The sequence below is a fragment of the Lutra lutra genome, chromosome 14 (genome assembly GCF_902655055.1).
Source record: "Lutra lutra chromosome 14, mLutLut1.2, whole genome shotgun sequence".
In the NCBI taxonomy this organism is placed as follows: Eukaryota; Metazoa; Chordata; class Mammalia; order Carnivora; family Mustelidae; genus Lutra; species Lutra lutra.
Genome location: NC_062291.1, coordinates 63,367,480 through 63,382,039, shown reverse-complemented (window position 1 = coordinate 63,382,039; position 14,560 = coordinate 63,367,480). Strand labels below are relative to the sequence as shown.

The 14,560-nt window shown below is 54.6% G+C and overlaps 1 protein-coding gene across 8 annotated transcripts in view; it reads left to right on the top strand.

The window, feature by feature from the left end:
• Positions 1-14,550, top strand: part of SH3PXD2A (SH3 and PX domains 2A) — a 236,766-nt gene extending 222,216 nt beyond the window's left edge. For all 8 annotated transcript variants that reach the window (XM_047701410.1, XM_047701411.1, XM_047701408.1 and 5 more), the window contains 3 exons: positions 226-275; positions 2,907-3,026; positions 4,988-14,550. In XM_047701410.1, the coding sequence (XP_047557366.1) occupies positions 226-275; positions 2,907-3,026; positions 4,988-6,955 (2,138 nt within the window). In that variant the 3' untranslated portion in view covers positions 6,956-14,550. The remainder of the gene's footprint in view (positions 1-225; positions 276-2,906; positions 3,027-4,987) is intronic.
• The last annotated feature ends 10 nt before the right edge of the window (positions 14,551-14,560 follow it).

The following is a 14,560-nucleotide window of genomic DNA, read 5'->3' as shown; positions in this document are numbered from 1 at the left end:
GGATCCCCTGGGTGTCAGGGGAAACCCAGCCAAGGAAGCTTAAAGATCCATGGTTTCCTGGTGAAGAAACTGTAGTGCCTGAGAGCACAGGTTCTTCCAGCCTGTGGGACAGAACCAGGAACTTCCCAGGATCGGGAGGGGGCTGCACCTAGGGAAGGCAGGGTCCAGCACAGTTTGTTGCCCATCGTCTGGCTGGGCTTTCTGAAGCCATGTTTCTTGTTCTAGGCTCCCCGAACCTAAGGACAAGGCCTCCGCCTCGCAGAGAATCCAGCCTGGTGCGTGCACTGAATTTCTCCTGTTTTCTTGCCGCCTCCAGGGGTGCACCGTGTCGTCTCCAGTTCATTGACGGTCTCATTTCAGTGCCCATCAGTCCAGGGGTTTTCCAGAGCCCTACTGGGCTGCCAGCTTTGTGGGGCCAGGGGCAGAGAGGAAAGCCTGGGGATCTCAGCCATCCCAGGGCCCTCGCTGGACAGTTTATATTCAGAAACACGCTGCACTCCAAAGCTAAGTCAGTCCATCCCAGCCACTACACTGGCAGACATAAACATTTCAACTGGCCAGCGGGAGTGTCTGGCCAGGGCACTGCCAGGGGCTGGAAACGGGGCGGCTGTCCATATGCGCCTGGAAGCCTTTCGGCTCCACCTTCCTGGCCCAGGAGTAGCCAATGGCTGCGGTGGATGCCGGAGTCGGGGAGGAGGAAAGCAGCCCAGTGAGCACCCTCCGGTTGGGGTACATAGCCAGGACTCGCATGTGCTGAAAGTGAGAGGCTCAATTTGCTGGGGTCCCTGGCTCCTGGAGGTGGGGCTCCCAGGGTCCAGACATAAGGGAAGCAGATATATATACTTGGGGTCCTGGGCTTAGGTGGCGGTGATGCTGGGCCGGCCTGGAGCTCTAGTACAGAGAACTCTCCTCAGGGGCAGTGGGGTGCAGTGGAAAGAGGGGCTTCAAGCCTGCCAGGCGTGGATTCATAGTCCACTTCTGACACTTGGGAACAGCGAGACCCAAGGCAAGTCCATTACCTTCTGCGAAGCTTAATTTCCTCATCTCTGTGATGGGGACGGTGGCAGCCATCGCCTAGGGCTGCTGGAAGGAGGAAGTGGGGTGGTGTGTGAGGGTTTCTGTTTCCCGTGTCAGCAGTCAGAGGGACTGCCTGCCACACCATGTGGAGAAAGGTCTCGGAAGTCTTGCTGGGCTTAGTGGCAAGGGTCCCGATGATCATGATTTCTGCCCTGGAGAGGGGAGAGCAGCGCTCTCTGGAAGAGTGGGTCATCAATATGTGGGTTTTGAGGATTAGTCCCATGGGGATGGGACCACCCCTGCCCTAGCCAGAAGCCCCAGGGAAGCTCCTATGTCATGGTCCCCTCGAGTTTTCCATGACTAAATGGTGCTTTCTCCTGTCCTTCCATCTCTCTCAGCTCCAGCAGATTATTTTCAGGCAGACTTGATTTTGGCAAGAATGGGGTCATTCCTGCCACACGGACCTGACTTGGGGCTTGCGGCCACGGGGCTGCTGTTCCCAGCCAGACGCGGCTGAACCCCCACCTGGCCGGGGGTCAGGGCTGGGCCAGGGCCTGAGCCACATCCATTCGTGCACATGCCTGCAGGGCCCGACACCAGGGCAGGGCAAGTGCCTGAACTGCACCTGGTCCCTCAGACCAGCTCTCTCCCGCCCTTCGCTCACTATGACCCAGGGCAGCTGGGCTGTGACCGGCAGGGTTTGGACAGGCCGAGCGGTAAGGGATGCAGAAGGTTCCAAACCATAGGATGGTATTGTAGAAGGAATGGTCAGCTCTGGCTTCTATTTGTGGAGCTCTTCCTGTGTCCTTGGCTGGACCAGAAGTTATGTATATAGCTCAGTCCTCCTCTTCATGACCCATTTCACAGACAAGGAAATTGAGACTCAGAGAGGTCACAGGCTTTACCCAAGGCCACACAACTGGTGTGTTGCCGAGCTGGGATGGGAGCCCACATGTGTCCAGCTGTAAGGCCAAGGTCTTTTGAGGTCTTCCTGTTACACCACAGCTGCTTCCCTCTCCCTTCCCGCTCCCCCCCCCACACTTTTTGTTTGTTTTGCTTTAACCCCTTTGTATGATACTGGGACCTACCGAAAGTAATGGGGTGGTATGAAATCCGTTTTGATGAGAACAGAGACCAGATGAAACTGGGGTGTCTGCTTCCTGGGGACAAGGGGGCAGTCCTCGTGGTTCACTGTTAAATGCTCAGTGCCCTGGACCAATGTCTGGCACCCAGAAGATGCACAACAAATGTTCGTAAAGTAAATGAACAAGGCTCAGAAGTCATGGCCGCAGCCAAATTCTGAATGTCGTTGACCGTCATGCTTGGGATCAGTGTTACCAATCCAGCACATTCTAACCTACCCACAGAACAGAGGGTCAGTTTTAGTCAGTGCTTGCCTGGCCATTTGGCATCATCGCGATGACCCACTATGGACTCTCCTCACCCGTCTCCACGCCCCCTTACACCCCTCCCCCCTCCCCAAAGAGATGCCAGATGTCACCCTGCGGCCCTTCTCCTCAACCTAAGGATGTGGCTCTCCTCCCACAGGGCAGTTGGCACAGGCTTTGTTACAATGGCTTCTCTGATTTTTAATTTTACTGTGGGGACCTGGCCATTGAAGCATCTATGAACTGGACCTCAGAGATGTCGGGGTAGAAATCACTGTTACTAACTGATTATTTCGAAGTTCTGAGGAGTTTCAAGTGAATCATTGGTATTAGTGGAAAGCCTGCTCAGGAGAACAGTCTCCTGGGGGAGACGGCCTGAGCCTCAGGTGACAGATCCTTTCTCAGGCCTGAGTTCCTGTGCCTGGTTGGACACACCACATTCAGCCTCTACTGCCCTTCTGATCAGGTGGCTTTTGCTCACTGAGCCCTTCTCTGCCTTAGGGGTTCCAGCTGCCGAAGCCGCCTGAGCCCCCTTCTGTTGAGGTGGAGTATTACACCATTGCCGAATTCCAGTCGTGCATCTCTGATGGCATCAGCTTTCGGGGTGGACAGAAGGCAGAGGTGAGTCTGAGGGTTTTAAGTCATGCCGCTCAAAGACCTGCTGTGGTTCCCATTTATGCCTGGCTGGCAACATGGCATGGGGGTGGGAGACAGGAAAGATACAAAAGCAAGACCGTGGGGATAAAAACTGGCCTTAAGCCATTCTGTGCCATGGTCAGGGCCAGACTCCAGGACTCCTGTCTCCACCTAGCACTGCCCTCACAGCAGCATTTCCCAAAGCTGGTGGGTGGGCGCTGGTCATGCAGGCAACTGGACACGAGGGTCTTCTGAGGCTGAGTAGGTTTGAAGGACAGCGGGTTACACAAAATCTACCCAGTTGTATGGTTTTCATTGCAGAACTTGTCAGAGCCTATGCTGTAGGGATGTCACTCTGCATCTCTAAGAGGAGGGGACTAGAATAGCATTGCCCAGACCCACTGGGCCCCAGCACACTTTGTCTCCTGGAAGCACCTTGGGAGCCAGGATTCTGAAGAACTCCCATTAGCAAGTACCACTGTTGGGAGACTGTGGTCCACGCAGCCGAAGTACTAAGGACCTGGGTTCTGGCCACATCACCACAGGCGCTTCTGGCCTTTGATATGGTCACTTATCTCCCCAGGCTTTGATTACTTGTCTCTGCCAGTGTGGTAATAGACCCTGTGGTGCTCCTCTACCCCCCAGCCTGGCATTTAGGAGCTTCTGCTTTGTGGCCCTTGCAGGGGGCAGAGATCTGTGATGTGGGTCAGTTCTCTGGAGTGGCTCTGTGTAGTAATGTGGTTAAATCCAATTAAGACCCCCCCCACTGCTGTCCCAAGAGCCCTCGGGAGGCCTCCACCTGTGGGGATGGTGTCCCTGGTGTGAATGTTTTCAATCACAAGTCTTGAATTTGGAACTGAATTTGGAATGTGCAAAAGTCATTCTGTCAGTGGTGCCTAGGTTTCCAGGAGAGCCTCCTCCAAAGCTTACTTTACTTACTCCAAATCATACTTGAGATCTACCAAACTTAAATTTTAAGTATGGGGTGGGCAGGGCAAAGGAAGGACTATAGAACCAAAGGAAAGAGAAAAGTCTTTCCTCTCTGGTGGGGCTACAGGGGGCTGATCTCAAATAGAGCTTGCCTTCAGCAGTCTCTCTTTCTCCTCCTTCCCTGCTCCTCTTGCCCTGGTGCCAGTTTTTCATGCTCCCCCACCGGCCCCCAAATACCTCTTTCTCCAGGAGTGTCCCACAACCCAAAATTACCTTCCCTTTATGTTCCCCAGTCCAAATACAGCACCACAATCAGCATCACACTCCTGGCCTTTAGCTGATCTCAAATTGTAGTTAAGAAAGAAGCTCCTTGAACTAGTTTATACTTATATGGAAATGACTAAAAGACCCTCATCCCTCCCACAGGAAATCATTTAACCCAAAGAAATCCTTCCAGCCAGTGGGATTTTATTGGGATCCCACATGCAGTGAAATGACCACAAGCAGTAGGGACAGCAGGGAGGAGCTGTGCAGGGTGGCTCTGGGCACAGGCCCTACTTCCCAGTTCAGCTCACCTGCATCTTCCCATTCTCTTCTGACCTGAGACACCTTTTCTATGCTCACCAACGGAGGACCTAGCAATACTGGGGGTAGGATGAGGAACAGTGGAAAACATTTTTTTTGTACCCATGGAGCCTTGGCGAGTTGGATTCTGTAGGGACCAGAAGCAGTAGGTCCTCTAAGTACATAGTCCAGGGGGAGTAAAGGGGTCTCTGGATGAAAAAAAGAAAAGGGGTGGTGATGGAGACTTGGAGGACCAAGGGAGAGGGTCTGGGGCAGTGGAAGGAGGTGATAGGGACCTGGGTTTGAATTCCAGCCCAGCACGTATTACCCTGGGTCATTTACTCAGCAGCCCACTTGGCTCAGCTGTGAAATGGAGACCATGTGTTCTAGCCTGGCATGCTGTAGGGCCCAGCGATCGTCCCAGCTCACTGGTCTGCTCTGCCCTCCCCCAGGTCATCGATAAGAACTCAGGCGGCTGGTGGTACGTGCAGATCGGTGAGAAGGAGGGCTGGGCCCCCGCGTCCTACATCGACAAGCGCAAAAAGCCCAACCTGAGCCGCCGGACCAGCACGCTGACCCGGCCCAAGGTACCCCCCCCTGCACCCCCCAGCAAGCCCAAGGAGGCTGAGGAGGGCCCTGCGGTCTCTGCGGAGAGCCAAGACTCCCCACTGAAGCTCAAGTACGAGGAGCCTGAGTATGACATCCCCGCCTTCGGCTTTGACTCAGAGCCAGAGCTGAGCGAGGAGCCCACGGAGGACAGTGGCTCAGGAGACAGGCGGCCCAGCCAGGCCCATAGGCCCTCACCCGCCTCCTCACTGCAGCGGGCCCGCTTTCGGGTGGGCGGCTCTTCAGAGGACGTGGCGCCAGAGGAGGAGACCATCTACGAGAACGAAGGCTTCCGGCCATGTGCGGAGGACACCCTGTCAGCCAGACGCTCCTCCCGGGACAGCCAGTCCCCGGGGGGCTCCCCTCTATCCCTGGCCAGGAAAAACTCCCCCAGATCGGGCTCCCCCAAGTCGTCCTCCCTCCTGAAGCTCAAGGTGGAGAAGAACGCCCAGGCGGAACTAGGGAAGAACCACTCCTCGGCCTCCTTCTCCTCCTCCATCACCATCAACACCACCTGTTCCTCCTCCTCCTCTTCCTCCTCCTTGTCCAAGAACAGCGGGGACCTGAAGCCCCGTTCCGCCTCAGATGCAGGCATCCGTGGCACTCCCCCAGTCGGGCCAAAGCGGGATGCTGACCTGAAGGCGGGGCTGACCTCGTGTGCCCGGGCCAAGCCGTCAGTCCGGCCCAAACCATTCCTGAACCGAGCAGAGTCCCAGAGTCAGGAGAAGATGGACATCAGCACTTTACGGCGTCAGCTGAGACCCACGGGCCAGCTCCGCGGCGGTCTCAAGGGCTCAAAGAGCGAGGATTCAGAGCTGCCCCCGCAGACGGCCTTTGAAGGTCCCAGTGAGGGGTCCCGAAGAGGCTCTGCTGACCTTATTACCCCCCCAGCCGCCACACCCCCGTGTCCCAGCAAGAAGGGAGCGGAAGGGCAGGCCACCTCCTACACAACGTGTAGTGCCTACCAGAAAGTCCAGGACTCGGAGATCAGTTTCCCCGCAGGCGTGGAGGTCCAGGTGCTTGAGAAGCTGGAAAGCGGCTGGTGGTACGTGAGGTTTGGGGACCTGGAGGGCTGGGCCCCTTCCCACTATCTGGTGCTCGGCGAGAACGAGCAACCCGACCCCGCTGGCAAAGAGCCAGACACAGTAAGCCCCCAAAACAAGCAGCACGAGGGCAAGTCTGACAGCCTGGAGAAGATCGAGAAGCGGGTCCGAGCGCTGAACACCGTCAACCAGAACAAGAGGGCCACGCCGCCCATCCCCTCCAAGCCCCCTGGGGGGTTCAGCAAGACCTCGGCTGCCAGCGCGGTGAAGCTGAGGAACGGTGTGCGGCAGGTGGCTGTGAGGCCTCAGTCGGTGTTCGTGTCCCCGCCCCCCAAGGACAACAACCTGTCCTGTGCCCTGCGGAGGAATGAGTCGCTCACGGCCACCGACGGGCTCCGAGGCGTCCGCCGGAACTCCTCCTTCAGCACCGCCCGCTCGGCCGCCACAGAGGCCAAGGCCCGCCTGCCCGAACGGGCTGCCAGCCAGGGCTCGGACACGCCCCTGCTGCCTGGCCAGCGCAACGGCATCCCCGTGTCCCCTGTGCGCCCCAAGCCCATCGAGAAGTCCCAGTTCATCCACAACAACCTCAAAGACATATATGTCTCCATCGCGGACTATGAGGGGGATGAGGAGACGGCGGGCTTCCAGGAGGGTGTGTCCATGGAGGTCCTGGAGAGGAACCCCAACGGCTGGTGGTACTGCCAGATCCTGGATGGGGCAAAGCCCTTCAAAGGCTGGGTGCCCTCCAACTACCTGGAGAAAAAGAACTAATGGTGGGGGGTGGGCAGGGGTCCATCCAGCCTGGGTGTGGATGAGTGGCGGGATGATGACAAAGGGGAAAGGGAAAGTGGGAGGGGGTGGGGGGAGGACGTTAAACCCTGCAGAATGCGTGAGCTCTGTCGTGCTCCCTTCTGGGCTGTCCCCCCGCCACCCCAGGCTGGCAGGCAAGGTCTGGCGGGGACCCGCACGGAGCAGGGAAGCCAGCGGGCATGGGTGCACCAGGCCTGGGACCAGAGGCGAGAAAGCTGAACCCCGTGTGGGCACCTCAGTGACTTGGCCAACGGACCCAGCGGCATTTGGGACAGGCCAGGTGGGAAACTCCAATTGTGCCTTGGCTGCGGATCTGGAGTGGGCCTCTGGGGCCTGCCCCTGCCCCCCACCCCCAGCCTGGTTTCTGTGGCTAGCACCTCGCCACCGGAGGCCGTCCTCGGATCGTCCTAAACCTGAATTAGTGAATTATGCTGGTTTCCCCAGGACTGCCACCACCCACTGCGGGCGGCACTGGGGCTTAAAGGTGTCTTCTGGGAGCTCAGCCTGTCCCTGGGCCACGCCACCTGTCAGTGTATGTCGGTTCCGCAGGTGCCAGCAAGGACCACCTTGCTTACCCATCACTGTTCCTGGCCTTGAGAAGGGGGTGCACCCTGCCTGGGGCACCCCGTCCGTGTTGGACCAGCAGCCCCAGAGTTGCCAGAGAGGGTGGGCAAAGCCGTCAGTCTCTACACCGTCTGCACAGACTTTATTTTGGGTGTTTCTGGGTGGGCAGTTCTTTTGCATGTTTCGGGAGAGGTTTATTGATTTGGGGCTTCTATGTCAGCCCTTGGGTTTTGGTCTTATTTTAGGGGTTGTTCGGGGGCCCAAGGGCGGTCAGCCTTATGGGGGACAGGACGAGGAGCAGATGTGGCTTTTCTGTTGTGCTCTTGCCGGGAGGTTGTTGGTTTTGTTTGCGTTTCACTTTCTCTCCCTCCACAAGCCAAAGTCCTTTCATTTGGTTTCCACTGTTGCGGACAGAACCCGAGCATGGCGCTTGCCGGAGGGCGTGGGCGCGGAAGGCCCAACTCCCTGACGCAGCAGACGTGCCCCAGTGGGGGCAGACCCCCCCCCCCCAGGAGAGGGGAGGGGGCATGTGCGGGAGAGAAGGCAGCTCTCAAGCTGCTGGATGACCATCCTTCTGCGTCCATTCTCCCGCCTGGGCAGGACCAAAACCCTTCCGTGTGAACTGTGGAGCAGCACCCAGCACCCCCACTGAGGGCTGAGGGGGCCCCCAACTGGGCGGCCACCGCCAGCCACCCCCCCCACACACACACACAATGCCACAGGTACCCGAAAAGATGGAGGACCCCCAGGCTGGGCGCCGACCCAGTCTCCCCAAGGGGCAGTGCCCCCCGTGAAAAGAGGACAGAATAAAGTCCCTGTCAACTGTGGGTTGTGTCTTTCAGTCGTTGACGTTTTGGAGGGGACCCTCTGGAAGCCTCGGCTTCCCTCAAGGACTCCCCCTTTGCTGGGAGTGGAATTCCACACGTGCCTTTGATTGTGGACTGATCGGGCTTCACGGCCACCGGCTCAGCTCCCAGAGGCCCGGACGAAGGGTTGGTGTTTTCTACAAAGGAGGAAAGGCCCTCCCTCTCCCCCTGCTCCCCACCCAGGCCGTGTAGCCTGAAGGTCAGCATGGGACCCCGTGTTCGGTGCCTTCAGTACCCTACCCAGCCCCCCGCCCCCGGAGGCCTCGCCTGGGGATCTCCCCAGCCCTCCTCCCTCGCTGTACACTGATGCCTGGCAGCTACAGCAAACCGTGCCTGTTCTTTGTTGAAGGGCCGTGGTGAGATTTGGTTTCCTTTTGCTTTGTGAGTTTGTTTAAAATTGAAATTAGTTCTTTTCTTCTGCTGGACAGTATTAAATAGAGCAGGATACTGAATTAATCTGCTAGGTTGCAGTACTAATGGTAGTGGTGTAGTGTCTTCCTATTAATATTATTTGGACTTATTTGAACAATAATGATAAAGAAGTGGTTCATTATTTGTTAATTAATGCACTTTACTGAGGTGGAACGGGAAGAAACCCAGAGAGCAAAGTGCATTCCTTAAAGATGCAGTATATACTTTTCTCATTTTTAAGCAGCACATATTTATTAAAAGAAGAAGAAGTAATTTATGATTATTTAAAATAAAATTTAAAAGTAGAGTGACTATTGGGTGATAGGACCTTCCGCGTAGCCGTCTTCCAGGGGGAGGGCCCCCGCAGCCTGGTTCCTCCACTGAGCCAGTTCAGCCAGTAACGTGCCCACCAGGCCAGGGGGAGGAGCAGGACGCATCTGCCAAGCACAGAGCATCTCAGTTGGGACTGGACCACAGTGTTCCCCAGAGCCTGCCTTTCCCTGCCCTTCCTCACTGCGCTGCCCCGTGGGGCTCTCCAGCACCCATGAGGCCCACATTCTCTGAGCTCCCCTCTCTCCTCGATCCCCAGTACTCTAAGCAATGGTCCTTAAAAGTGACCTTGACAGTCACTCCATCCCATCCCCTCCTGCTACTGCAGCCCAAGAACAGGAAATTACTTTCCCGAAATCATGGAACTAGTTAAGGCAGAGCACCCCACCGCATCCATCCTCGCACTCCTTCCCAGGCCCGTTGTAGTTTATTGTGTGGTCAGCATGTTTACATGGTGACATCCAGCCCCCCAAGGATGGCTGGGAGTTACTTGGTCATCTAGAAGTGGGGGATGCTGCCACCTGGTGACAGCATGTAGATTTTGGGCAGTGGAAAGGGATTGCCATGCCCCATCTTCACACCTCACTCCCCCCCACCCCCAATCATCCCCTGGCTCACAACACAGCACAAATCCTGCAAACCCAAAGAGAATATGAATACTTGAAGCAAGAAGGGTGCATGCCAATCCCTCTCGAACACAGCCAGTGGGCACCAGGCCTCGTGCCCCTAGACTCCCAGCCCCACCCAGGGCAAGAGGGCCTTTCCCTGGAGCTACTAAGCTGCTTTGTGATGTTGGAGGGTCCCACCAGCAGCAGGTGGAGGAGGGAGGGGCCTGCGGCTCTGACCCATCTGGAGGAAAACCAGATCAGACTAAAAAAGGAAAAAGAAAAATGAAATCTTAGCAGTGTCCAAACCCAGTTTCCCATTAGTTGTGATTGAAAATGTGAGATGGCATTGTATTGCTGTATACTGCAACTTTAATCATAATGAGCCCTTCTGAGGTCATTACTGAGCTTTATATAATGCCTGAAGATGCAGCGTTTGGTGCTTTTTCTTTGTTTAAAGACCCTTTTCTTTCATTGTAAGGGGGGAAAAATGTCTTCATCTCTCTCCCACTTTGAAGCAGCGGGCCTGGCCAGGGTCCCTGGCCCTGCCACAGCTGTTCCCACTGGGCCGGGGGTCCCCGGGGGCAGCAGGAGGGACTGGAAGGGGCAGCCCCGGAGGCGAGCTTGCTGTCTGCCCCTGGCTATGGCTCAGCCCTCCACCCCGGCCTGGCCCCAGAGGCTTCTCTTTCTTACTCTTGATTCTCCATCTTGACGAAGGCATTATATAGAATCGTTTTAATCACTTTCAGATGTTAGAGCAGCATATTTTACTGGTATTTATATCCATCGCTTTCCTCAGCAAGGCATGTTACTACTTTTATCGTCTAAGGAAGAAAGACAAGGGAATTTCGGTCGAGTGTTATTTTCATATTACTAGTATTTGCAGAGTAGGCGTAGAACTATTTAAGTTTAGACCTTGGTTTGGTAGTTTGTTTTAAGGAAAAAAAGAAAAAGTAGCCCCTACTTTTCCTATTTTTTTTTTTTTGTATTTAACTAATATATTACTTCTTTAAGGTTACTCACCTCTCCTACCCCTCCAAATACTTTGCATTCTCAACCAAAAATGAAAACAATCTGGGAGGCAGGAAAAGTGCAATATTACCGGGGACTGCCAGGGCTTGTTGGGACGGTGGTGGGAGCTCAGTGGCCCGGTGTGTCCGTAGAAGGACGTGGGGCTGTGGAGCAGACAGGTGACCTTCTGGGTGTTGATCTCTTACCCCTCCTCTATGCCCCCCGCAAGTTGGCAGAGGGCAGCCCCTTTTTCTGTTGGGTGTTCTTCACCTAGGAGGGATTCAGGGATGTGGCTCGGGGCTCTTGACCTCCCGGGGCTCTGGCCCTTGGAGCAGAGCAAAGGACTCCAGGAACAGTTCCTTGTTTTCATTTCCATTGCTTTTCAGCCAGCTGCCCAGAAAGACCTGTCATAAAAATCACTCCCAGCAGCCCTGTCTCACCCCAGTCTTCTGATGTGTGGGCCATGATACTTTTGATGTATGTTTGAGTCTTTTTAAAACTATGTAACCTCAGTTTGGTTTATGGGCAGGAACCCTAGATGTAACCAAATCCTTTTTCGGGGATGTGGGTGCCTTGAGCCCTACAGACCCCAGTGAGACACCGATTCCCACAAGCCTGCGGCTAGGCCTGGTGCTAAGCTTGGGCCACCCATTCATCTCAATGACTTCAGCCTGAGGAGGGAGCCCTGCCTCTTGCTTAACACCCTGACAGTTCCCAGAGGGCCTTAGGGAAGCGTCTGAGGGGCCTACTCAGGTCTTTGCGGACAGCTTACCCCAACAGCCACCAAGCCGCCCTCCTCCTCACTTGGCGCAGGTCGAGAAAGCAGCAGGATGGGAAGTCTCTGGGTCCAAGCCCTTGGAGCTCTGCCCTTCTGGGCTCCAGGGACGTCCTTGCTGGCTTGTGCCCTCCATCTCCAGTACTGTACGATGCTGCTCCAACCCCTCGGTTTGGTGAATTTCTGTACAAACGTGGATCTGTGTGCCCAGAGGGGGGCCGTGCCCCCGTGTGTGGGTGTCTCTTCTTGGAGTATATACATCTATATGTCCCAACTTTGAGAATCTCGATGCAGAGCTCTCTGGAAAGAGAATCATCCACATTGGCTAAAGAATTAAGATTCCCTCATTTTTTTGAGGGCTGTGTGTTGAGAGAGAGAGAGTGTGTGTGTGTATGTGTGTTGATAATTTCCCACTTGAACTAAATAACACGGGGTTAGAGCACAAATACCGGGCAAGCTGTCTCCATTTTCTAAGTCCTTGGCATTGGGCAGGCCCCATGGGACTCGCAGTTTCTGGCAGCAAGTTATTATTCACACGTAATTTTGGCTGGAGAGTGCAATGTGTCTTTTTTTTTTTTTTTTGTAATTATTTTATTATTTCGTTGGAAACTTCACACTGGCATTAACAGATCTAGCAGAAGCAGCCTAGGCCATCATCCCGGGCTCCAAAATGAAGCTGTGGAAGAGAGAAGTCACTGGGTGTGGATGCGCTGAGATGGTTGAAGCGGGCCGCCACCTCCAGACGTGCTATCCGGCAGGCTGAGCCCGTCCGCTGCTGCCATGCTTGTCATCGCTGCAGGAGGCCCTCGGTTCCTGTTTCTGAGGGTGGTCAGGCTGCTGGGGGCGAGAACGTGCTCAAGGTGAGGTCAGTACACCAGACTGCACGGCCCAGCTGAGCATGTCACGGGAGCAGTGTGGGGTGCTTTCCCTTGACCCAACGGAGCTTTTGGCCTAAATCATGATCCCTATTTGAGGCAGCCTCAGTGGTTCTCAAGTTCTACAACCAGAGACAGTGACAGGATGGGGTAACTGACCTACAGCCTTGTTTCAGGAAAAGCAGCCTCATTGGTTTTCGCTTTCCTCTTGTTTTGTCCTGCGCACCTAGATCCACAGCCAGAAGCTGGGCTCACTGGTGCTCGCAGACCAAGTAGAGGGCTCTACATTCTAGGGCCTTGATCCAAACCTGCCTGTAAGGTTGGTGTTATCATGCGATCTCCTTTCCTCATCCTATCTTTTTAATCTTGGGTTTGCACTTGACCTTGACAATCAGCCCCCTCTCCCATCCTAGTCCTAGAACTTAGTGGCCTTAGAGAGTGGGTTTCTGAAGTGAAGGTCCCTCCTTTGTTCCCAGCTCCACCCTGGCTAAGGGCTGGACCTCAGGAGGCGAGAGGAATAGGGAGAGAGTGTGTAAGAGAATTGTTTGAAGGCAGAAGGAAGGCTCGAGCACGTTGGAGGCAAGCGAGAGGCATGTTGGAGTGAGGAGTGTGTGCATGTTTGGAGTGGCTGGGGCTTACCGTCCCTTCTCTGGGAAGGTGGCTTCCAGAAGAGGATGTCTTCTAGGCAGAAAGGGAAAAGTGTGAGAAGGCTGAGAGAGGGTTTGGAGTCTGGAGTTTGGTCTTTATTCAAAAGAAGGAAGTAGTCAGTTCTGAGTGTTTCAGGAGAAAGACAACAGGTACAGAGGGAATTTACTGATTCAGCCCCCAAGGGTCCAGTCAGAGCAGGTTGAAAAAGCCCTAAGATTTGGCCACAGAAACAGACAACCTGAGGAGATAGCTACTTGCTGGGCTACAACCTGGGTCACCAGTATGCTGGTAATGAATAGTCTCTCACTTACTTAGTGGAGATGGGAACTTGCTAGCAACAAACCAGTCTTTGAGTCTGGAGGCTCTGGCTCCAGAACATTCCTCTGTCTCCCAGGTTACCAGCAGGTTTTGCCCACATCCCTTTGTCCAATCCAGAGCTAGCCTCTTAAATTGCTTGAACTGGTTAGAGTTCAAGAGTATTGGACAACACATTAACCGTAATGGGTTAGAGTTCAAGAGTATCGGACAACCCATTGACCGTAGTGGGTTGTCCGGTAATGACCCACGACCCTCAAGCATGTCTGGGAGGGAAGTTGCCTCATTTTTTCTTCTGTTGACACCAGTCATTCTGGAGTATCTCTCCTGATACCTGCGGTGTGACTTGGTCTGCTGAGCCGGCTGCGCAGGTGTGACTCAGAAGACAGGGGGCCACACACACTCCTGCATGGACAGGTCCTTTCAGTTTCCATGGCCTGTCACCAGGCCACCTCTCCGGAAGCACCTACTTAGGAGAGAGAAGGGTAAACAGAGCCACCATTCTTGGATCTGCAACTTGTTCTCTGCAACAGGTTTTCTTGAAACCCGGGATACAGTCCGGGAAAAGGGTTTCCCTGACTGTTCCTGAGAGGTCTGCGGGAAGGTGACTTCTGAGGGAAGATGTGAGTGGCAGGTCCCTGGAGTGTGGTTTGGGGAGCGCGTGGTTGCCTGTGAACTGTTGGGTGTCTCTGGGGCCCCAGAGCTTTGGGGAGTCCTTCACAGGGCCCACTGAGCCCCTTGCAGCTCCTGGCAGGCTCTGTGGGGTCCAGAGGAGGCTGTGCCCTCTTCTACCCGTAGCAGAGAAACTGAAGGTAAGGACAGTGAATTCAGCGCAGTCTATTTGAGTGCTAAAACATTTCCAGGATCAATGGTGGTGCTAAACTATCTCCATGTTTCTAATATTTTTAATAGTGTTTTTTTTTTTAATTTGTTCTCATCACAAGAATGCAGTGTCCTTGGGGAAGGGACGCAACCCCTTGGCCTGCCACTTTCCAGGTGTCCTTTATCCTGTTGACGGGACTCTTTGGTCTGCAGAAAATATTCTGTCTTGGCATGCTTCTAGACTGTAAGATTTGGGTTGTTTTGTTTTGTATTTTATGTTTACATCTTGTATTTCCCTGAAAACTAAATAAAGTTTTTGGCCTTTTTAACTGAACAGAATCACC